The following is a 25,397-nucleotide window of genomic DNA, read 5'->3' on the forward strand; positions in this document are numbered from 1 at the left end:
TTGTGTTATTTATTTCATGAGACGATGTGAGAAAGGTGCCAAAAAATACATCTAGATTTCAGAAAAAGAATCATGAAGCATCCAGTGCTATGAATCATATACATGTGTTTTTATAAGCAGCCTTGCATAACGTTAGTTTTTAGTAAGGGGAAATAGTCTTCTCTGTTTGACCCATTTTCCAGCCTTGAAATATGTGCACATTTTGGTCAAACAGCAAAACGCTGATTGCCCCATACTAATCTTATACTTGATATTATATTGGTGAGATATTGAAAAGACACTATATTCTGTAATTTCTCGATTTGTTTTAATACATTATAAAGCTTTAAAGACTCTCAAACTGTAACATGACATATGCAGTTGTATGCAACAGGCAGCCCCTTCCCAGGCAAGGAAGAGGCTCCCATTCTGGAGCCATTCATTGTGGTCAATGGGTGTAATTTTTTCTTTTACAGTAAACTTCTGTTCATCAGAGGTTTATACAAATAAAGTGTATCTGTATCAGCTGCAGTTAATCAAATTGGATGAGTGGAACAAGAGTTCCGAGCGATCAGTTCAGTGCAAATTCCGATGCACAGACATTAATTTACTGGTAGTAAGGTGATGCTCCAAGTTAGTAAATGAGCGTCAAGATTGACATCTGGTTCCTGCAGCTCTGATGCTGGATGTTGTAAATATGCCTACAAAGGATCAGGTCAGTTTGCCCTTTTACTGGGGAGCAGCACCAGGGTACTCCTACCATCGTAACGATTACAGCGGGCCTTTAATTTACACCTTTAATTACAGTTTTTGTAGACCTGTGTGCAACATTTTCTCCAGCTGCTAACCCTGCATTCCTGCAGCTCAGGCTCTCACAAACAAGTTGGACGAATCTAATTAATGTTACTGATCAAGGGGGGCAATCAATTTGCTAAGGCAATTTTTTATTTTTTTTTAATTCTTTATTTAGTCGTGCGCGTTTTGAACAGACGCACCCCTCCTGCCACAACAGCAGAGTGGTGCGATAAACAGGCATACATTTGTGTAACATAGGTAAAGATCGTGTAACAATATTAGTTTCTATCGGTGATACCGCACGTATTTTTGATGTATCTACAGCATGTGATAAGACATGTCAAAGGGTAAATGGATGTCATTCAAGTTAAATTGAGCATGTCAGTACTCATGGAAGGTGTTTAAGCTTCGGGTTGCGGGTCTGAGACTAGGATTGGAGTCATGGTGAGTTTGTGTCATTGTGTCATTGGTGGTCCAGGCCCCTGCTACTAGCAATCAATGTGTTGGTTGTACCCCTTGCTGGTCAGTGGGTGATGTCTGAAGCGGGTCCGGGTGCCCTTATGGGGGATCCCAGGTAGTTTGGGCAGTTCAGGTAAAGGTCCATTGTCACCCAGGGTGGGGATGGGACCTGCGATACTATGTGCAACATACAGGCTTGTAAATATAACGTCTAACTTATAAACATGGAAACAAAACAAAGCAAAGCAAAACAGTCACGTTTTTGTTATCAAGTGGCCGGGCGGTGGGTCAGGCCAGATCTGGAAGCCGAGGGAGCACTGGCGTCGGGTTCCTCCCGTCCCTCCGGTACTTGTGTGTCTGCGGTTGTCAGTCCCAGCATTTCTAGGAAGGATGAGGCTTCTGTGATCGAGGTCAGTGTGTGGGTAGTCCCATTGTGGGTTGATAGTAGTGAGCCCGGTGCTCCCCACCTGTAGGTTATTTTGGCGGCTCGTAGTCGTTGGGTCACTGTGTGGAGTGATCGGCGCCACTGTAGGGTGGCCCTTGTTAAGTCCTGGTAAAAGGAAAGGTTAGAGTCCTCAAAAGTTATTGGGGTCTTTGCTAAGGCAATTTTTAATCACAAAAACAAACAGAGTATTGAGATAAGGGTGGGCAAATTCATTAACTTAACAAATAACCATATGACTGAATCACAAAAACTTTATGGATAATGAACCAGAAGGTTTGGTTGTAATTTGGTGTTTCTGTTGTAGTGCCCCTCAAAAAAAAGATAGATGGTTAGGGGAAGCCACTAAATAAAATAAATAAATCAATTGATCCGGAAACTTAAAGGGAGAGAAAAGGCAGTATTCACATTGCCTCCAATAGCCAATCCTCAGATGGCCACTGGATGTGTGGCTGCACAGTAGGCAGCTCTGCCGTTCAGCATCAACACGCTCTGCATGGGGATGCTAAATTTTCCTCATAAAGATGCATTGATTCAATGCAATCTATGAGGAGGTGCTGTTTGGCCCCGCCCCCTTGCCCATGGTAAAGCATTGGATTGGCAAAAAATGGGCAATTCTGATGTGACCAAGGGTGCGAGGCCAGTGCCATGAGACCCGCACGGTGCTGGAAATAAAGTGAGTTTTTCATGCTTTTAACAGGGGTAAGGGGGGGACAAGCCACCTTAAAGGACCATTATAGTGCCAGGAAAACAAACTTGTCTTCCTGGCACTATAGTGTTATTAGGTCCCACCCTCCCGCTGGGCTCAAGAGGGGTTAAAGGGTTAAACTCTTAACTTTCTCCAGCGCTGAGCTCCCTCGGCGCTGGGAACTCTCCTCCCTCTTCCGACGTCATCCGCCTAAAGAGCCATGCGCGCATTCAATCAGTCCATAGGAAAGCATTTCTCAATGCTTTCCTATGGACGGCAGCGTCTTCACTCTGTGAAAATCACAGTGAGAAACGCAGAAGCGCCTCTAGCGGCTGTCAATGAGACAGCCACTAGAGGCTGGATTAACCCTATTGTAGACATAGCAGTTTGCTATGTTTACAGCTGCAGGGCTAACCCTAGATGGACCTGGCACCCAGAACACTTAATTAAGCTGAAGTGATCTGGGTGCCTATAGTGGTCCTTTAATGGTGGGTTTTGCACTATTGGGTCAGGAATACATGTTTGTGTTCCTGACCCTATAATGTTCCTTTAAATTTCACATTCAAAAGCTCAAAAGTAAACATACACTCAAAAAAAATGAATATTGAATGTAAATTGAATTTGAATGGTAAACTACCATTCTACGCAGTTGAAGTTCGGTTGGCCAATTTTTGAACAGAATTGGCAGTACACTTACTGATGAGCATATTTTTAGCTCCCTTCCAGTTCATCCAAAACTTTTTCACAAATAGTTTGTATGGATGATGTTTGGCTTGAGTCGAACCCCTGCATCAACTAAATTCAATTGGATTAAATAAATTATTTGCTTTGGACGAACTCATTCTGCTGAATCAAATTTTTCTGCTGTGCACAAGTCTGTTAAATATTATATGTTTAATATTAGTGCATTGTTGTAATTTAACAATGTAACATCTAAATACGAAATTAAAATGGCCATGCTTTGACACTTGCAAAGGTGTGCGAATTCTAAAATGCCATGGCGCAGTTAGAAAATCATAATGGACTTTACACACAGAGTTTGTCATAGCCATTGTATAGCTGCAAGACTGCATAAAAAAAAACCCTTCCAAAAACTGGGAATGCGCAGTTCTAGAAAAGAAAGTTCTTTCAGTTTTAGAAAGAAAAGAAAGAAAAGAAAGAAAAAACTTGAACTGGGGAGAGCATGCCCACGCTTGAATTGAAAAGTGTAACTAAACCACATAATAGTTTTCTGCAATAAAACTGTGGCATTTGTGAATTGAGAAACATTCCATTTTTTTCTTTAGTAATTTTTTTTTTTATATATATATTACAAAATTGGCTTAAAAAAATAAAAGTATTGTTTATGTGAATGTATAAACTTGGACCCATTTCAAGAATTTACTGTATACTTCTATATTCACTAGAACTTTATTCATAAGAAAGGTCTACACTAATAGTCAGGAGCACATTCCAACTATTATAATGCAGGAAATAAATATAATACAGCTCCTGCATATTTTGTGTAGCAAGATGTAGAATATATTTGTGCTCCTGTTAAAAGCTTTACAAGGAATTTTTCAGCTCTTCGGTTTAAGACATTGAAGGAACAAGATGTTCATGCATGTATTCCCATATGATCATCAGTGCTAATTTTTTGGTGTTAAATAAGCTGGTGTTAACCAGCACATCAAAAGTCCAATTCACAGTGTTTATAGGGACACTCTAAGCACAAAAACAATGTTAACTTAAAGGGACACTATAGTCACCACAACAACTGCAGCTTAATGTAGTTGTTATGGTGAGTAAAATCATTGCCTTTAGGCATTTTCATGCAAACACTGCCTTTTCAGAGTAAAGGCAGTGTTTACATGGCCACTAGGGACACCTCTAGTGGCCATTCCTCAGATGGCCACTGGAGATGCTTCCTAGGGCAGTGCTGCAGAGTGTTTTCTTTTAATTCCTTTTAAAGGAGCTGGGGGGGGGAGCGGGGGGGAGGCAAGCCACTTAAATGGTTTAACACTATAGGGTCAGGAATACATGTTTGTGTTCCTGACCCTGTAGTGTTCCTTTAATGAAGTGGTTTTGTTTTCTAGATCATGCCCCTGTTGTCTAATTGCATAATTCTCTGACATTTTGTTTTTCAGCCCTAGCCACACCTACCTGTATGTGACCTACACAGTCCCCCAACACATTTCCTGTAAAACAAGATCTCATGCTTAAACTTCCTATATTGTGCTTTCTGTTTAGAATTTCTGATTCCGCCTGCGTGAATCACAACCAGTGAAGCTGTGGCTAGAGATTTATAAACCGAAACAAAAGTGATTTAACTCCTAAATGGCAGAGAATTCAGCAGTGAGACTGCGGGGGCATGATCTATATACCAAAACTACTTTATTAAAGCGGCACTGTCATGCCGAACTTACCTTTCCCCAATCGCTTCCTCTTCTCTTATGATCCAATCTTTTCTTTAAAACATAAGACAAAGTAGGGGTTATTTTGTCTTATGTATTTTTCCTACGCTTGACCAGCTTTGACCCAGGGAAGGAGCTAAGTCCACTCCATTTCCTGTGGTCAAAGCAATTTCCCACAATACTCTCCTCTCCTCCCTTGTTCTTGTGCTGTTTTATCTGGTGTTCGAATGCTGGCGAAACTACCGAATTTCGTCCTAACAGAATGAGAACAGTTTGTCCATTTGTGTTAGGACGCAATTCGGTACTTTGTGTTTGGATCGGAATTTCATTTGAATGAATGAAATGCCGATCCTATTCATGCCGAGAGTAGATAGCTCCCTAATTCACACTGTATTAGGGAGCTATCTACTAAAAGTCTGAAAGACCTAAATTGGTCTTTCAGACAAATTTACTAATACTAAGTAAAGATTACTTAGTATTAGTAATTAAGGGAGATTAAAATCTCCCTTCTGCCCCTACGCGCTATACTGCGAGTAGGAGCATGTCCACTAAACAGTGAGCAGCCAGCAGCTGCTCATTATTGTAAAAAAATAAAAAAAAATATTTTAATAAAGTGCCCCTTAGTGTGGCACTTATAAAAATAATTAGCTAGGGGTGCACCACGAGGGGGCCACTAAACTAAACAGGGGACCCATAAGCGGTGGGTGGGGGCCCTAAATGACAATAGGGGGGTACCTACTGCCTCCTTACCCCGGCTCCCACCCATGAGTGGCAGGCGGGGGGCTATAAATGACAGTAGGGGGGTGAGGGTCCTAAATGACAGTAAAGGGGGAGGACTTAGTATGTGTCCACGGCCCCCACCCATTAGCATCGGGTGGGGGCCCTAAATGACAATAGCTACTGCTTTCCCCCCAAGCCCCCACTCATGAGCGACTGGTGGCTAAACATAAAAATCCCCACCACCCAGGTGACTAGGGGTCCCTCTCTCCCAAAATAAAATAAATTACCTACCCCCCTCTACCTAAAAATAGTGAGGGGGGCGGAGCCTGACCGCCGATCGGATCAGACGTGCTTCGTCTGGGCTCCTGCTAACACTGACCCAAATCAGCGACCCAGATACCCATAAGCTGACGGTGAACTTGGAGATGACTTACTCGACAACTTAAAATGCCAAAGTATCCTGAATGAGGCCTGAGGCCTACCTGAGCCTGAGCTGGAGAGAGACGGCCGCTCTCCCAGTTCTCCGACCGGTGTCTTGCTGCCCCCCCCCCCCTCTGGACCGGTGGGTTTATCCTGGTCCCCACGGAAGACCACCACTGCTTACAGCTGCATTCAAACACCAGTCCTGCTGCAGCCACGAATAGGGCATTGCACCCCAAGATTGCTGACAATCCAAGACCTCATGCACAACACTATGTGGAGACCAAGCACTGCACAGGTGCACTTGCATTTCAACATGCAGTCGTGACAAACATCAACATCTGGGACAAACTGCCTGACAACCCCAAGAAGCCTGAAACCCCGGCAGCAAAGTATAAACAGATAGGTGAGGAGCGGAAGAGGAGCGGGTCCCCCCTGGGCACTCCTTCCACAGCACTGCTACGACCTTACACGATGGGCCTACCCGGGCTGAAGTCCACACGGGATGAATTCCCTGAGCATCAACCACAGACGCAGAGGATCCGACACCGCAGGTGGCGAATACCCACCTGGATCCAACGCTGTCCCCTACATGGGAAGAACCCGGCCTCCCATGGGAGCAACCTGATTCATGGCCCAGAGATGCGGGCTATGGGGAGGTCTGGCTCGGACTCTGCCTCTTGCTCTCATGCCACCCCTCAAGCCTGGGCATCGGCTAACCAAGACTTTGCACCAAAGCACTCAGCCGGCGAGGTCGCTCACAAGGTGGACTGTCCTCCTGATTTTGGCAGGCCAGCCTGCATATACAATTTTACCCACAGGTCCTGCCATCAGTGACTTAATTTGTATGTATGCCCATATGTTTAGCATAACTGCCCAACTAGAAGCGAATGAACTGGCACTTGCTCACATTTAGCCGATAAGGCGCTGCATAGAGCGAACACACACACACAAGACACCTATCTGGCACTGACACATACCAGATCTACTTAACATATCACACTTGACACACCCACTAACATACCCGTCCTGGGGTGGCTAGACTAGGCCTGACTTACACCATCCGCACAGTGCAGTGAGACAGAGAACCGTGGTTTCCTCAGCTTGGAACTCTAACAACGTCTTTGCTAATATTAAGCACCCACACATACTCAGCTTGCACCACTCAGGTATCATGCCCAGACAAGCTACAGTAGTATATCCTTGTATACCTAGCCTGACGTACCGTGCTTTATAATAACCTACTCAGACAAGATTGATAAAACTAACCCCTCACTACAAAGGTGAACACCTCGTTTAGAAACGTCTACTGCTAAACTTTAATTCAAATGTCTGAGGCTTCTTGGTTAAAACGTCTTTTTTAAAACTTCTTTGTTATTATTATAAAATTGTGCATGCCATCTCAAGTGACCCATATGTACTGCATTTTACCACGCATGGGGATTGCCGTTGGGGTACCCCAGGCTTGTATGTTACAAGCATATGCACTGCAAAAATATTAAATAAAAATAAATAAATTTTAAAAAAAAATAGTGTGGGGGAAGCAATAAACCTAAATACTTGTTTAAAAATATATATTTTTTAAATCATACTTACCATTAGATGTCTTCTTTTTTCAGCCCCAAAAAAGGACAAATAATCCACAATTTCCGTTGAATTTCTGAAATAAAATAAAAACTTGAGCACAAAGAAAGTACATATGCCGAAAAAAACAAAACATCCTGGCGCTAAAAAAATATTACATCTTCACCCAGTGAGGGCACCGTGCAGACTGAGCTCCGGAGGGCAGGAAAAGGCTTCCCCCGCTCTGCAATTTGCCTCTGAGCGCTCTGATTGGTTGCTTTAAGCCAATCAATAAGAGTGTGCTGATGGTTAAATCTTGAGCCTTGCCTGATTGGTTACTTGCAAGGCTCAAGCTTTTTAAGCTTGTGCAAACAAGTAACCTTGGCGGGGGGGGGTGTATTTTTACATTTGGGTGGGGGCTGCGGGGGGACAATTAATCCCCCCTATTGTTATTTAGGGCCCCCACCCCTGCTCATGTCATGCCGAACTTACCTTTCCCCAATCACTTCCTCTTCTCTCATGATCTAATCTTTTCTTTAAAACATAAGATAAAGTAGGGATTATTGTAACTTAGGGCCATCCGCCGCTCATGGGGGGTGGGAGACAGTAGCCCCCCCCCCTATTGTCTTTTAGGGCCCCCACCTGCTGCTAAAATAAAGTGTACTCCACCAGAGGTCCAAGTAATCTGGAACTCCATGAATAAAGCATTTAGTTTGTCATATACACAACGTTTTTCTCTGACGGAAAGTTATTTACCCATTATGTACACAAAATCTAAATATCTGGAACCGACACAGCTTAAAGTAACATTATAGGCACCCAGACCACTTCATCTCATTGAAGAAGTCTGGGTGCAGTATCCCAGTCCTCTTAACACTTCAATGTCAAGCATTGCAGTCTTAGAGAAACATTGCAGTGTTTACATTGCAAAGTTAAGACAACCTCTAGTGTTGGTGTTGGACTTCCTCACGCTTTGCTGAGGTCGCTGAGGTTGTCCAGCGTCTTTAAAATCCCCATAGGAAAGCATTGACACATTGCAAAGTTAAGACTGCCTCTAGTGTTGGCTCTTCGTACTGTTTAACAGAGTTTAACTCCATGAAACGACACAGGATGTCCTCATGACATCCAGCATCTTCAAATCATCCATAGGAAAGCCATGACGCATTAGGTTCCCTCACTTACTGACGTTGGAGGAGGTGGAATAAGGTAAGGGAATTAAAGGTTTATTTTTTTAAAACTCTTTGACAGGTTCGTATTCCTAATACTTTAATGTTCTTTTAATTTAGTGACAAATAGCCTGTCCCTCCAGGCAGAGCATTGTAAACAATTTTTCTGAGAAAAGGCAGTGTTTACGTTACTGCCATTTACATTCTTTCAAGTTAATCTCTCCCTCTATTTTTACAGTAAACAATAGTGCTGCATATTCATCTGCATCCATATGCATATGTGTACAGAAACCGGTTCAAGTGACTGGTTTCTTTTAGGCATGACCATGGTCTTGTGGTGTGTTTTATGAACTTTATCTACCTGATGTATGATTATTATTTTTCCCCCCCATAATTCCAAGAGTTCAAATGCGCTATAATAATCATAGTGTAATATCTTTTATATGTTTTTGTCATCAAGCTATATTTAATCCAGAAAAAAAAAGTAATAAAAATATGGTCTTCTTTAAAGAAATGTTTTTTGTCTTTCAGTTGCGTCAACGTGCAAGTCTGAATTGTAATGGTACCATGGAGGGACAGCATCGTTTAGAAGACCAGAAAAGTCCCCATTGTAAAGTACAAGGGCAGGAGTATCAGCTCGATAGCCAAGTAAGCATAATATAAGTACTGTAACAGCAGCCGGTACCCCTATTTACCACTATAACGTCTTAAAGCATAGAACTTAAGGCTAACCATACAGTTATATATATTTTTTTTGTAAATCTTATTTTATTGGTGGAAAGAAAGATAAGAAACATATAGTGAGGCTTGCAGGCCTCTTCGAGAAATAATGCAATCGTTTATGACATATGGAATTTGTCATGATGATACATTGTATGGTATCTACCACTGGATATTAATACGTAAGCGTTGCGGCAGAAGGCCCATCTGGTGTGCATTTCATTCGCGTAGATACCGCATTCTAGCTTTGCGACGGTGATCAGATTTTAGCCGTTACCTTACATATGCATGTGGTACACGTTCCGTGTCCCATGTCCGATCATTTATACATAGACAGACTTGTATCGCTTCCAGTTATCATACATGTTGCTTATGTTTTCAGGTTATAGGGGAATGTAAAAGGGAGGGGGGTGGGAGTAGTAGAAAGAGAGAAGTGAAGTAAGAGGGGGGTATGCATAGATTAAAGGGTCCTTCCCAGGAGTCCGCACTCACATGCTTGAGCGAAACGAGCGGTGCGCAGGAGTGTGACGTCTAGGTGTTTGTCCGGTTCTGTAGCGATGGTTCATGGCGTGCGTGCCGGGGGATGTGGTGTGGGCCCTGTCTTTGTCACTATCTTTCATATTTGAGGGCCTTTGGGATCCGGACTAATATGTTGTGTCGTGCCCTCCTCCCCAAATGTAGGACACCCGTTTGTTTGTCTGTGCGGTGTGGTGTATCCCGCATCCCGTGATGGAGTTGTGGTATGTGTTGGTCGGTTGTGTAAGCCTCGGACAGGGCTATGTGAAGCCGTAATGTCGGTCGCCTATCGTGCGCGTGCATACGGGCCCTAAGCAGGGTACGAGTAGGCATCTAAATGCATATTTCCCCGGGTTGTGTTTCTTCCCACAGTAGAGTATCCCGTTAGTGAATCCTGGCCAATAAAAGGGAAATGGGTTCGGGGATGTCAGGCGAACTCCCCGTCCCTTGACTTGTGTGTAATGTGCCCCCTATCTGCCCGCCTGGTAGGAGAACCAGGGTTGCCAAGTCTCCGCGTGTCTCGTCGATCGTCCCACCAGGGATGCCCGCAGTGCCTCCGCCGCCTGTATGTCTCTAACCCTATGAAGCCATTCCTCCGTTGTAGGAACGTCCGTGCTCTTCCAATAGGTTGGTATTAGGGATTTGGCGGCATTCAGCAAGTGGCGTAGAATCGATCTCTTATATCTGGAAAAGATTGAGAGGTGATCTGTAGCAGGGCCAATTCTCGGGACCATTCAATGTCATCTCCTAGTATCGCCTTTATTTCCGAATAGATATGATCCCAGTATGGCATGATGGCTTGGCATTCCCACCACAGGTGCAATAAGGTGCCTCTCGTCCCCTGGCATCTCCAGCAGATAGGGGATGACTCCGGGTAAATCCTCTGGAGGGCAACTGGGGTCCTATACCACATGGAGATAAGTTTATAATTGACCTCCTGGTAGTAGGAACTGGAGGAGCACTTATGTTGCCAAAACTGTGCTGTGCCCCATTGTGTTGATGAGATTGGCGTTTCCAGTAGTGTTTCCCATCGCCGCTGAAACATATTATTATCCGATAAGGCTCCTATAAGCAAGTGCTGGTAGAGTATAGATACCGCTTTTTCGAGTGGGGCGCCCTTGTAACATAAGCCTTCGAACCAGGTAAGATCTCTGTGTAGAAGGGCTTTGTGAGGTAGTAATAGTAATGTGCCAGTTGTAGGTAGTGGAGGGTCATTAGGGGTGTCTGTAGTTGACCAGCCAGTAGTGAGTTGAGTGACCTGATGTTCCCTCTTTCCAGGGTCTTGTATATCGGGACATATACAGTCCCTCTCCCCCATGAATGCCCATGTCCCATATGGGAGTCCTCCCCCAATATTGGAGTTATGGGTGACCGGGAGCATAGGACTGGGGGTTGGGGAGACCTGTTCCAATCTTCTAATTGATTGCCACGTCTTCAGTGTTTGTGCCACCGGGTTCCCGTCCTCCTCCTTCCCGCAGCGGTGCGACCCTTCTCGCCACACGGCAGCCTTAAGTTTGATCCCTGAGTCCTCCCTGTCCAGGGTCACCCATTGTTTCGGGTTTTCGGCTGCGTGCCACTCTAGGATACGTTGCAGTGTGGTGGCTTGATGGTACTTTTTGAAGTCTGAGAGTGACAGACCCCCCCTGGATCTGGGTAGACACAGCGTATCGTGCCGGAGATGGGATCTTTCCCCTCTCTACACATATCGGATGACTGCCAATTTCAGTGTTGAGAAGAAAGTCGCCGGCAGCGCAATAGGGATGGTTTGGAACAGGTACAGGATCCGTTGCAGGAACCTTACTCAGTGCTCAAGGCTCCGTCTATCCCACCCCCCAGGGGTCCCATGGTGTCTCCCATAAGTGTACGGCATTTATGACAGTTCCCCCCTATTCCCCCATCTTGAGGACCGCTATCCGTCCGTGCCAGGTAATGTGTGGGTATGCCCAGCGGTCAAGGTCCGAGGTTACGGTTTGTAATATAGTGGCAAAATTGTGTCGGTAAATATCGCGCAGGTGAGTGGTTATCCAGATGCTGAGGTACTTCATCTTCTTTTCGCACCAACGGAATGGGAAAGCGGTGCTCAGTGCTGTATATTTACTTGCTGGGAGGGTAACGTTGAGGGTTTCACATTTCGTAAGATTGAGTTTGAATCCTGCGATCTTGCCAAAGTGGTCAAATTCTAAAAGTAGACAGGGTAGCGTGATGCATGGGTTGGTGATGAAAAAGAGAAGGTCGTCCGCATAAGCAGCTACTTTATGTTCTGACCCCTTCCAGGAATACCCGTGGATGTCAGAATTCTGTCTGATTGCCTGTAGAAGCGGTTCCAGTGACATCGCAAATAGAAGGGGGGAGAGGGGGCATCCCTGTCTGGTCCCGTTGTTAATCTCAAAGCTGGATGTTAGTGCTCCGTTCACCCTTACCGTCGCGCTGGGCTTATTGTATAGAGCAGATATCCACAACATCATCTTTTGTCCCATACCCATGGCCCTCAACGTGTGCATCATGTATGAACAATTGACCCGGTCGAAGGCTTTTTTAGCATCCGTGGATAGAAGGAGGAGTTGATCTTGTGAGGTCCGCGCTCGGTGTTGTATGGAGAAGAGACGTAGCGTACTGTCTCGAGCTTCCCTTCCAGGGATAAATCCCCTTTGATCTGCATGGATAATGGTAATCTTATTGCCAGTACTTTCGTAAGGAGTTTTGTGTCCACGTTCAGTAAGGAAATTGGCCGGTAACTGCCGCATTGTTCGGGATCCTTCCCTGGTTTGAGTAAGACTGCGATTGTGGCTGCCAAAGATTCAGAGCCGAAGCGCCCTCCTTCCGTGATGTTATTGAATGCTTTCGTTAACCAGGGTAGCAGTATCGAGGAGAAGTGTTTGTAATACCCCGTCAAGAACCCGTCCGGGCCCGGTGCTTTACCCACCTTCGTGGCCTTCAGGGCTGCGGCCACCTCCTCAGTGCTGATCAGTTCGTCCAGCATGGTCGTTGCGTCAGGTGTCACTCGTCTGCGTACGTTATCGCGTAGAAAGACTTGGGTCGGCGTGGGGGCGCTGTGGTCCTGCGGCGTCTCGTCTGGAGCGGGAAGGTTATACAGGGCGTGATAGTATTAACGAAATTCGTTCGCAATATCCTCCAGGAATGAGGACGTGGCCCCTGAAGGGAGGCGGATTTTGTGCACCCTTGTACGTGGAGTGTCGCCTTTCAGGAGGCATGCCAGGAATTTGCCACCCTTGTTTGCGTGAATATAGAAGACATTTTTGGAATATTGCAAGAAACGGTGATATCTGCGCGCGATGAGGTCCCTGAGTCGTCTCCGGGCATTCGTCAGGTCTGTTTGTGTAACGGCTAGTTGGATCCGTTTGTGGTGGTGTTCCAGTTTTGCGATGGTCTCGTAGACCTCCGCCAGCTCTCGCATTGCCGCCCTCCTCTTACGGGAGGCGATTCTGATGAGCGTGCCTCGTAGTCCACTTTTATGTGCTTCACAAATTGTAATTGGGGAAGTACCGTCAACGTTGTTTTCTTGGAAATACTGTTCCAATGCACGTGTGACTTCTTCTAGCACTTCAGGGTCTTGAAACAGTGACTCGTTTAGCCGCCAGGTCCAATGGGCTGGTTTAAATAACGGTGATTCCAGTTCTACCATCATCGGGCTATGATCCGACCGGATGGTGGGGCTTATGTTAGCTGCCCTAAGTCGCGACAGACCCTCCTGTGGGAGCAGTATGTAATCGATCCGCGAATAGCGGTTGTGCATCGCTGAGTAGTGGGTGTAGTCCCCGGAATCGGGGTGGAGCGCCCTCCAGCAATCCACAAGTCCCCCCTCGCTCAGTGATTTACGGATCGAGTGAATACTGGATGGTGGTAGGCAACTATGGCCTGTCGACGTATCTTCCTGGGGGTACAATGGTGTATTAAAGTCTCCTCCTATGATAAGTGCACCTTCCGAGAAGCCTCGTAACTTACGCAAGGTTCCCCTGAGAAAGCTAGCCTGGTTTTTGTTGGGCACATAAATCGATGCCAGCGTGTAGAGTTTGTCGGCAATGGTGCCTTTCAGGAAGAGAAATCTCCCTTGTGTGTCGGTCATCTTGTCTAGTTCCCTGAAGTCCAGGTCTGCGGACAGGATGATGGCGACGCCAGCTTTACGAGCCGTGTTATGGTTGTTGAAGAAGTTGTTGGGATAGTACTGGTTCCGTAGCTTCGTAGCCGGAGCCCTCTAGGAAGTGAGTTTCTTGAAGCATTGCGACGGACGTTTGTGTTCTCCTCAGGTCACGCAGTAATTGGGTACGGCATTCGGGAACGTTCAGTCCCCTGCAGTTAAGAGTCAGGACGCGCAGCGGAGCACTGTGGTAGGCTGCGGCCATCCCCGCGGGAAGCACAGGGCACACGGAAAGCTAGGCGTCAACTCCCCCTAATCCCCTCACCCCAGACAGATGTAGGGTCTCGTTAGGGTCCTCTACGTTGGTGTAGTGCACTAGGCTCTAGTGGTAGATGCAGTCATGGGAGTGGAGGGCCAGCCCGTGCTCCCTCAGTGCAGAGTCGGGGACGCTAATGCAAAATTCGTTTTGGATAGGTCTATAGGTCCTGTCGGGTCGTACAGTAGTCACTGCGTGTTTGGCGGTCAGCGGGAGGCGTCGCTGGTGTGGGGAAGGTGGGTACCGCGTCTATAGTGCGCGCTCGCGACTGAGCCACGGAGGGGCTTCCAGGGAAGTATCGATAGTTTTAGGTATAGCAGGTAGGTAGAGGTAGGATGAAAAAGTGGGGAGGTAAGACCAATTCCCCAAGTGGAGGTGTCCCCGAAGAGAGAGGAAAGAGGAGAGAGATTCCACCTCAGTGCCTCCCCAGGGTAGGGAGGTATTAGTCATGCGACAGCCGGAGTCGTCGGGGGCCACCCTAGTAACCAGACCAGGAAGTGGACCTCCGAGAACTCAGCTGTCAGAGAGATTGCACAACCTATAGGTGGAGACAATGGCTCCGCTCCGCGCCAGTCTGGGTATGAAAACTGTGAGCGATGTTAATGTCAGTCTCTCCCCACCAGCACCATAGCCAAGTGCCATAGGAAATGTTGAAAAGTCAGGGCGCCATCCAACATGAGTGGCACGGGTCAACATAGATAGATCAACAGTATAACATCAGGGCATTGCAAAAACAACAATAATAACATGGAGATCCATATGTATGGTGTTAACGTATAACCTTACTCAGTGCTCAAGGCTCCGTCTATCCCACCCCCAGGGGTCCCATGGTGTCTCCCATAAGTGTACGGCATTTATGACAGTTCCCCCCTATTCCCCCATCTGAAAAGAAGTGGCCCGGTAGCCTATGTCAAATATAAGCATGTCTAGGGACATTGAACGTCGTATCTCCCCATCTGAGCCCTCCCCCGTCTCTCCCCCCTACTCAGATGGCAGTCCTCTAGTGTTAGTAGCCCAGTGTGTTCCGTTCCTCCCCTGTCCGTAATGTCGTGTCCCCAGTCGCCAGCCTATCTGGTCCCCTGGGAGATTATCCCAATTAGGGCGCGTCAGTCTATCCCGTTGCCCTGTGTGTCTAGGAAGGGGGGGGCAGTACTGTCAGGGTCGAGGCCTACCCCCACTATCCTAGGGCGTGCGTAACAATTATGTGGAACGTGTAGTGCAAATACAATACATCGCGTGCAATAGACCTAAGCAATACATGAGGAAGTGTGTCGGGGGGGGGACAAGGGATCAGTGGGGCATACTGGGTGGTATTGTCTTGTATCATGTGTCCGTAGCAAAAGACTGCGGAAAAGTCATCGTTGCAACGCGGCATCAAAGTTCCACCCCGCTTGTTGCCGACTTGTGTAGGGGAATCCTCTGGCAGCAATAATAGGGATCTCAGGTTGTGAGGTTAGCATCAGAGCTCATCTCAAGCAGAGCGTTTCCCTTAGTGATCCCCCCACCCCAACAACAGTCCACAGGACCATTCAACGTGGGGAGCCCCAAGGCATGAGATCCTCCTCTGTATATCCCTGGTAACCATGTGAAGAGATAGCACTCTTCAATCCCACCCAAAATATCCTAGAGGCAAGGGGGACTAAGGACAGATCCAGGCCACCACCGTGGGGGCGTAGAGGAACCACCGTAGAGGGCAACCATGTAGCTTACTCGTCTGCAGCGTGGATTGAGGAGGCATCAGTCCCCGGTATAATGTCAGCATAGGGCAAGGTGTTTTCCAATATGGGGGCCAGGGGGGAGAGGGGCAAGCGGGGAGCTCACCCATTACTCTGGCGCCTCCATGTTGGCGCATCTGCGGGGAGCCGGACCTCTCGGCGGATTGTCGCCACGTCTCCGGGGTGCTCTCTGCTGGCGGGATCTCTCCCCCAGCGGGCCCAAGATCCAGTCTGGGACGAGGATCGGAGGTAGGTTCATCTCCTCCAGGAACCTCGGAATCTCCTCAGGCCAGCGGATGGAGACCCATCCGTTCTGGTTACGGGCCAATAGGGCAAAGGGGAAAACCCCAGCGATAAGGAATGTTCCGCTCTTGCAGGGCTGTGGCAATGGGTTTCAGAGCCCTTCAGGCATCCAGGGTAATAGGGGAGAGGTCAATAAACAGAGAGATCGCTGCCCCTCTAAAATCCCAGGCCGGGCACGAACGGGCCGCCTTCATGATAACGTCCTTGTCCTGAAAGGAATGCAGACAGCAGATCAAGTCCCGCGGTCCATCTTCCAAGGACCGGGGGCGCAGGGCTCTGTGTGCGCGCTCAAGTTTCAAGGTATGGGGTGCGGCCTCACCCAGTATTAAGCGGAACAAATCAGTTAAAATTTCTGCCGCATCTTCTTCCCCACCCTCAGTTTCGGGGACCCCACGGACCCTTATATTACACCTGCGCCCCCTGTTATCCAAATCCTCAACTGACCTTCTCATATGCAGCAACAGTTCACCCTGGCGTGCAAGGGCCGTGTCTGTCGCTCGTTGCCTCGTGCTGTGGGCGTCTTGCTTGCGCTCCATCTCCTGGATGCGGCCCACCTGCACTGTCACCTCCGTCCGGAGTCCTGCCATTTCTGCTCTAAGCGCATCTTGGATGGTAGTCGTGAAGACCAGCAGGTCTGCTTTAGTAGCCATCGCTGCAGTTATAGTGCGGAGTTCGTCCCCTATTCTTTCCAGTGCTGCGCCATGCGGTTCTCTGGGGGTTGATGCTGTCGGCGCCATATTGGATTCACTGGTTTCCCCGCTCGTATCAGGCTGAGATTGGAGGAATCCATCCATTGGGCTGTGTGCCTGACCCGAATGGGATCTCGGGGTCTAAGGGGTATCGGTGCGTTGGTGGCGCCCCATAAACGCTTGTAAAAGCTAATTAGTAGGCTATTTCGAGCGCTGGTGGTACGGAGCTCACAGATCAGGCATCCATCCCGGTCAGAGCTCAAGCCACGCCCCCACCATACAGTTATATTAGCCATAATATTCAGTCACTAAGAGATCCTCTATTTGAAATATATAAATAATTGAGAATACAATATAAAATAAGGATTGTCTTGGAAGCAATGAAGTTTTGTCTTTTATTTTATTAAATATAAATATAGACATATAAAATCCATTACAATAATTTATAGCAGAGTTTATAAGATTAAACTAGCTTTAAGATTAAACTATGCTTGCAATATCAGTAAAATAACATACCCTCTTGAACATGTCAACATCTGCCATTATAATATGGAGCAGTGTCTCTGTCTCCAAATCTCTCCTCTGTCCGTTAACATTTAAAAGGTACACATATTTATATCTTAAATGTTCAGTTTAGGACCTCCCTTAACTTGGCAAAGATACAAGGCCATAACTAAAACGTAAGGGTGTACACGTCATGGGAAATTCCTTGATTTGGGAATTTCCATTATCCTAGGACAAAATGGCGTACGTCAGGATGACGTAGCATAGCCTTGAAGATGTTTATGCATTTCTTGTTATTGTATTAAGCTAAAACAAAATTGCGTAAGTTAGAACTACGCAGCATGTTATGCACTGAAAGTTTGTGAGTGGTTATTAATTAAAGAAACATTGTATGAAAAACAATATGTTCCACTTCTTTTTTTTTTTAAATTCTTTATTTTTGTAGTGCGTAAGTTTAGGACATTCGCTTGTGAGGTACCCCAAAGGCAGTCCTCCAGCGTGTTAACAACAGATTAATATAGAGGTACATAGTAGGTCAAGCACTTTTTTTTTTGTAAGGATTTTGACAGTGTATACTTGCATTGCTTAAGTGTTTCCATAACATAACATAACATAACATAACAGAGTAGCATCGCTTTACTATCTAGACAGGGGAGTAGTTTATAGGTGGCACTTGGAAGTACCTGAGTAGCACTGACAGAGTGATAAATCTATACATACATGAGTAGATATTCGTTGCGTCATTAATAAGTTCACTGACTGTGTGAGCTAACATCAGGTGTACAGTAGTGGTTGCAGTAAGTAAACCTATGTACAGCATTCCCATTCTATTGGTTGGTGATTGCAATAACTAAGATTCTGCATGCTAGTAATTAAGCTCTACTTCAGTTGGCGAAAGTAAGGAGTAGACAGCTTTCTTGGCTACCCGAGCTGGGGGGAGCACATTGGATATCATGAAAGGCAGGCACATACTTTTATCTGCTAAAGTAAACAAGAACTAAAACTTGCATCACTAGGGGAGATAATAAAAGAAAGGAATATTCAAGCCGTGTTGTGAGGAATGGTGAGGGATAAGGATGGCATGAGTCCGAGTCCCGCACATGTGGATCACCCTACCCCCACCCTCACCACGGTAGTCCCACTGCCGGGCCGATGTTCAGCTTGATGCTGATGACCACAACTCTGGGTCCAGGTCTCCCACAGAGCCAGTGTGTGTTGAGTGCTGCCCTTGTTCTCCCTGTTGCTGCCGGCTGCGCCCCGATAGGTGATGGTGTGGTGGCCCCCCTGATGACACGTGGTAGGTACCTGTTCACTTCTCCTTAGAGCTCTCAGCCCACGAGCGTGGTGGTAGCCGGTCCTGCAGCATTGAGGCTGGTGATCGGGAATTCCTCCCCTGTGTTTCTTGACGCCGGTGTATGTGCGCTTTTTTGTCGGGCTGTGCTTCTTCGTATAGCGGTCAGTTGGGGGGGGGTGCTTCGACGCTGTGCTTTCCCTTGTTGATGGTGGTAGCGTTGCGATGTGGGGGCGCTCCACCTCCTGTTCCCCTCCTGCACTTCTCTGCACTGCATCGAGCTGTGTACAGTTTCCCGCTTCGGGTTGTCTCCGGAAGGTGAGCCTGTAGTTGGGCCCAGAAGCGGTCAAATGCTGCAGCAATGCGTAGCTGGATGACATCGATGTTTGGCAGGTAAGCGGGGGCCTGCTGCTGAAGTTTATGCCCAGTGAGTCTGCTCGGCATTTTGAGGGCCTGTGTAGCGGTTGGGGTTTGTGCTGAGCAAGCCGCTTGGTTCCAGGCTGTGTACAGGGGGCAGGTCGGTGGGGACCGGGATAACCCCCGCCGGTCCAGGGGGGGGGGGGAGGGGGTAGTGTTAGGTGGGGACCTCCCGATCCTTCTCTGAGCCGGGGAAGCGGCCGTCTCCCCACGGCTCCAGCTTGAGTAGGCCGCAATTCTCAAATCGGGCAAGCCGGTTAGGGAGGTGCACGTGACGGACACCCCCGGATGCAGCATCGACCCGTGAACAAGAGAGTTGCTTGCAGGAGACGATTTGGATGGGAAACCGGGATTAGTCCCCCAAATTCGGGCCCAGACGCGGGAGCTCTTGCTGAGCACGTCTGGTCCGCATGGCAGTCAAGCTCCGCCCCCGAAAAACAATATGTTCCACTTCTAACGACAAAGTATACAGTTTAAGAAATATAACTTTTCATTCAAAAACTTGTAATGTTTGAATTTATTTTTGGAAGACCACAGCATCACAAATACCATGGGACTAACAGTATGGAATGCTTGTGTGTGTGTGTGTGTGTGTGTGTGTGTATATATATATATATATATTGTGGCAAGGTCAGAGAGGCTTTCTATGTGAGTAATAGATTGGAGCGATCTCTATTCCCAGCATGATTGGGTTAATTGGGGGGAGACACCCCTTGAATGTTATCAACCAGGTGAATGGAATTAACCAGCCCTAGGGTTTTAAAAGGTTAGCCTCTGAAGACATCAGGGAGTCTAACAGCTGGTAGAGAGGAGGTAGTTAAGCCTGAGACTCTGAGAAAAAGGTACTGCTAAAAGTGCTGTATTTCATTTTGTTTAAAACTGGGAACTAGATTAGCTGGCCAGTTGGATAGTTAGTAATACTGTTGTTTAGTAAGTCTCCAAGTTGGAGTAGGATTTATTTTCTTTTTGTTTTATTTTGTGGGAGAGCACAACCTTGTATAAATTGTGGAAAGTGACAATAAACTGCAGTACTATTTTATCCTGACTGTTGCACTTGAAGTTTATTGTGAAGAGCCTGGTAATCCTGCCACAATATATATATATATATATATATATATATATATATATATATATATATATATATACTTTGTACCTCACACTCACAAATACATAGAAGAGAAAGCCTTTGCTGAAAAAACACATACCGTCTCATTTGGAATTTAACATACAGCATGTGGGAGACTCGGAAAACATTTGGAGAAAGTAGCAGTGTTCCATTGGTAGTTATAATAAGGCAAAGATTTTAAAAATAAATGTTTCTCTCAAAACACCAAAGGCTTGAATACAAATTCCCCTTTACAAAGACAAAACTACACTGGAGTGGTTTACATCCAAGAATCTAAATGTCTTTAACTGACCCATTCAAGTCCCAGTCCTGAATCTGTCCAAAGACTGGAAAATTGATATTGCCAACAATCCTCTTACAATTTAGCATGAGTTTGACACACATGCACTCTTATGTAGCCATTAAATGTATGTTGTTAGCAATTTTGTGTAAAACAAATTATGACAATCCTCCCCCCACCCATAATTTCAAATTGTTGCCCTAAAAATTGCCTCTAGTGACTGTCTACCAGAAAGCCATTAGAAGTACTTCGCCTAACTCAGGGCCGGACTGGGAAAAAAATTCGGCCTGGGCATTTTTCAATCAGAGCGGCCCCCTAAGAAGGGGGCGGGGCCAGAGAGGGTGTGTTTTGTCATCACTAATGACAAGCACGCCCCCTCTCAAAGTGAGCATGTTAGTTCAATGCGCAGAGCCCCACTGAAGAGCTCTGGCATTAGAAAAAGGCCCTGAATTTGTTCTGCGCAGCGCAAGCAAATTTAATAACATGCTTGCGCTGTGTTTGCTTTTAAATTGTCTCTGGTGTCTCCACAGGTGAGATACCAGAGGACAAAAGGGCCAGGAAAGTGTATGGTGCATGTGGGATTGCGTGTGTGTAGAGTGTGGTGTGGTATTGTGTAAATAGGTCAATTTAATTTGTGTTTGTGGTGTAATATGTGTTGCTAGGGGCTGTAGAGAGTGTGTGTATAGGGGGCATAGTGTTATAGGGGATGTAGCGAGTGTGTGCATACGGGCTGTAGTGTGTGTGTAGGAGATCTAGTGTGTAAAGGACCAAGAGTGTGTATAGGAGATTCTGTTTGTGTGTGTGTGTGTGTGTGTGAGTATATAGAGGATTAAGAGTGCATATAGGGTAAGGGATCTAGCGTGTATCTGGAGCCTAATGTGTGTAGTGGTGCAGTGTGAGGGGTGCTGTAGTGTGTGTGTGTGTGTGTGTATATATATATATATTAAAGACTTGTCTTTACCCGTTTGTCTCATTTCCTCAATTCCAACTCTCTCCTTGACCCCCTTCAATCTGGCTTCCACCCTCTCCACTCTACAGAGACTGCCCTTATCAAAGTCACTAACGACCTAATCGCAGCTAAATCCAAAGGCCACTACTCCATACTAATTCTTCTTGACCTCTCAGCGGCCTTTGACACCGTTGATCATGCTCTCCTTCTTCAAACTCTTCAATGGCTCTGTCCTCTCATGGCTTTCCTCTTATCTCTCCCAACGCTCATTCAGTGTCTCCTTTTCTAATGATACCTCCTCCCCTCGCCCTGTCTCGGTTGGAGTCCCCCAAGGCTCCGTCCTCGGTCCCCTTCTATTTTCTCTTTATACTGCCTCTCTTGGCAAACTTATTACCTCTTTTGGATTCCACTACCACCTGTACGCTGATGACACCCAGCTATATCTCTCCTCCCCAGACCTCTCCCCTGCTGTCCTGCAACGTGTCACTGCTTGCCTTTCTTCCATCTCTGACTGGATGTCCTCCCGCTTTCTGAAACTCAATCTCTCAAAAACAGAGCTCCTTGTCTTTCCTCCTCCTAATACTGATCCTCCTCTTTCGCTCTCCCTTCAAGTTTGTGGTACCAACATCAGTCCATCCTTGCAAGCGCGATGTCTTGGCGTCATACTTGACTCTGGTCTCACCTTTGAGCCTCACATCCAGCATGTTGCCAAATCCTGTAGATTCCATCTTAAAAACATAGCCCACATCCGCCCCTTTCTTGCACCAGATACTACCAAGGAGCTTGTCCATGCTCTAGTAATTTCCCGCATGGATTACTGTAACCCTCTCCTGATTAGTCTTCCCAAAAGCCGTTCTGCACCCCTACAGTCCATAATGAATGCTGCTGCTAGACTGATTTTCCTCTCTAGTCGTTTCTCTCACACCTCACCCCTCTGCCAGTCCTTACATTGGCTTCCTGTATGCTATAGGAGTCAATTCAAGGTACTAACTCACACCTATAAAGCACTGAACAACTCTAGCCCCTCTTATATCTCCTCACAGATCCATAGGTATGTCCCTTCTCGGTCTCTCCGCTCTGCCCGTGACCACCTCCTGTCCGTTGTCCGCACTCGTACGGCCAACTCACGCTTGCAGGACTTTTCGCGGGCGGCTCCCTTCCTATGGAATAGCCTGCCTACCGCCATCAGACTCTCCCCTAGTCTTGCATCTTTTAAGAAGTGCCTTAAAACCCATCTCTTTAGGAAAGCTTATGGCCTCCAAGACTAACCACTACCTCACATACCTGTCTCTTGCCCTCTCCTAAATGGCAGTCCACCTTATTTGATTGCAAATTCCTGTCCTAATGTGTTTTACACCCCACCTCCTATAGAATGTAAGCTCGATCGAGCAGGGTCCTGTTCAACCTATTGTTTCCTGTAAGTTTATTTGTAATTGTCCTATTTATAGTTAAATCCCCTCTCATAATATTGTAAAGCGCTACGGAATCTGTTGGCGCTATATAAATTGCAATAATAATAATAATAATATATATATATATATATGTGTGTGTGTGTGTGTGTGAGCGAGGGTGCTGTCTGTCGGAGGGTGCTGTGTGTGAGTGAGGGTGCTGTGTGTAAGTGAGGGTGCTGTGTGTGTCTGAAGGTGATGTGTGCTGTGTGTCTGAGGGTGCTGTGTGTGTCTGGGGGTGCTGTGTGTGTCTGGGGGTGCTGTGTGTGTCGGGGTGCTGTTTTTGTCGGGGTGCTGTGTGTGTGCCTGGGATTGCTGTGTGTGTGTCTGGGGGTGCTGTGTGTGTGTGTCTGGGGGTGCTGTGTGTGTGTGTCTGGGGGTGATGTGTGTGTGTCTGGGGGTGATGTGTGTGAGGGGGCTGTTAGTGTGATTTTTTTATTTAAATGGAAGTATTTTTTTTTATTAAAGGACCACTCTAGGCACCCAGACCACTTCAGCTTAATGAGGTGGTCTGGGTGCCAGGTCCTTCTAGGGTTAACCCATTTTTTCATAAACATAGCAGTTTCAGAGAAACTGCTATGTTTATGAATGGGTTAAGCCTTCCCCCTATGTCCTCTAGTGGCTGTCTCATTGACAGCCGCTAGAGGCGCTTGCGTGCTTCTCACTGTGATTTTCACAGTGAGAGCACGCCAGCGTCCATAGGAAAGCATTATGAATGCTTTCCTATGTGACCGGCTGAATGCGCGCGCAGCTCTTGCCGCGCGTGCGCATTCAGCCGACGGGGAGGAGAAGAGGCGGATCGGAGGAGGAGAGCAGGAGGAGATCTCTCCGCCCAGCGCTGGAAAAAGGTAAGATTTAACCCCTTTCCCCTTTCCAGAGCCGGGCGGGAAGGGGTCCCTGAGGGTGGGGGCACCCTCAGGGCACTCTAGTGCCAGGAAAACGAGTATGTTTTCCTGGCACTAGAGTGGTCCTTTAAATAAAAAAAATCACACTACCAACCCCCTCACACACACATCACCCCCAGCCACACACACAGCACCCAGCCACACACACAGCACCCCCAGACACACACACAGCACCCCCAGACACACACAGCACCCCCAGACACACACAGCATCCCCAGACACACATGTGGTGCTGTGTTTGTGTCGGGGTGCTGTGTGTGTCTGGGGGTGCTGTGTGTGTGTCTGGGGGTGCTGTGTGTGTGTGTCTGGGTGCTGTGTGTGTGTGTCTGGGGGTGCTGTGTGTGTCTGGGGGTGCTGTGTGTGGCTGGGGGTGATGTGTGTGTGAGGGGGCTGTTAGTGTGATTTTTTTTTATTTAAATGTATTTTTTTTATTACTAAAAAAAAAAAAAAATACTTATATTTCCCCCCTTCCCCTCCCCCCCCCTTCTTACCTTTATCCTGGGAGGGGGGGAGATCCGTTCCTCCTGTGGGTGGGGTGCCATGCTGCCATCCTTCCCTGGTGGTCCAGTGCCGGCAGTTCACTCTCGCGAGATCTGAGCGTTGCCGTGGTAACCGCGGCAACGCTCAGACCTCGCGAGAGGACCCGGCGGAGCTGCTGGATAGAGCTCCGCCGGTCCTCTCCTCCCTCCCACACTCCCCAGCCAGCGGCCGCCCTTAACAGTGACTGTGGGCCGGTGAGGGAGATCTTTGATCTCCCCACCGGCCCATGGAGACACACAGCAGGGCCGGCGCTCGGGTAGCGCTGGCCCTGCAGGGGCTGGCAGGGGAGATCCTATGATCTCCCCTGCCGGCCTCAGCCCCACGGCCATCGCGGCCCACCGGCCGCGATGGCGAGGATGGACGTCCTCGCGCTCTGCATGATAACATCCAGCATTAGTAAAATCCCCCATTGAATCAATGCTTTCACGGTGAGGGCCAGCGGCACTCGACATGCATGTGCATTAGGTCCCCCCGTCGGCTGACATCGGCGCTGGAATCAGGTAACTGATTAAAGGGTTTTTAACCTTGGGGGTTGGTGTAGCAATTAAGGGAAGGACCAGAGGGCACTATAGCATTACAGATTTGTATTCCTATCACTATAGAATCCTCTTTAAGCAGTGAGGCTGCAGGGGCATTATCATTGCACCACAAAACACTTTAAGTTGAAGTGGATATGGTTTTAGGCTGGTCCTATTAGCAGGGGCGGGAGCCATTGGGGCCCCCGGGCAAAATTAGATCCCAGGCCCTTTGAATGCACAAATATATGTGCATTAACTAAATGTTAAAGGATCACTATAGTGTCAGGAAAACAAAGCGGTTTTCCTGACACTATATTTCCCTAAGGGTGCCCCCACCCTCAGGGTCCCTCAGGGAGGGGGTCCCGTGGCTAGTCACATCCTCCCTCTCTCTGTCACTAGTCACATCCTCCCTCTCTCTGTCACTAGTCACCTCCTCCCT

General features: G+C 47.3%; 1 protein-coding gene across 5 annotated transcripts in view; it reads left to right on the top strand.

Annotated features, from left to right (window-relative positions):
• The window catches only part of NEK6 (NIMA related kinase 6), a 407,500-nt gene that overhangs the window by 186,426 nt on the left and 195,677 nt on the right, over window positions 1–25,397 (top strand). For all 5 annotated transcript variants that reach the window (XM_063432360.1, XM_063432357.1, XM_063432356.1 and 2 more), the window contains exon 2: window positions 9,157–9,273. In XM_063432360.1, the coding sequence (XP_063288430.1) occupies window positions 9,193–9,273 (81 nt within the window). In that variant the 5' untranslated portion in view covers window positions 9,157–9,192. The remainder of the gene's footprint in view (window positions 1–9,156; window positions 9,274–25,397) is intronic.

Source organism: Pelobates fuscus, chromosome 9 (assembly GCF_036172605.1).
Source record: "Pelobates fuscus isolate aPelFus1 chromosome 9, aPelFus1.pri, whole genome shotgun sequence".
NCBI lineage: Eukaryota > Metazoa > Chordata > Amphibia > Anura > Pelobatidae > Pelobates > Pelobates fuscus.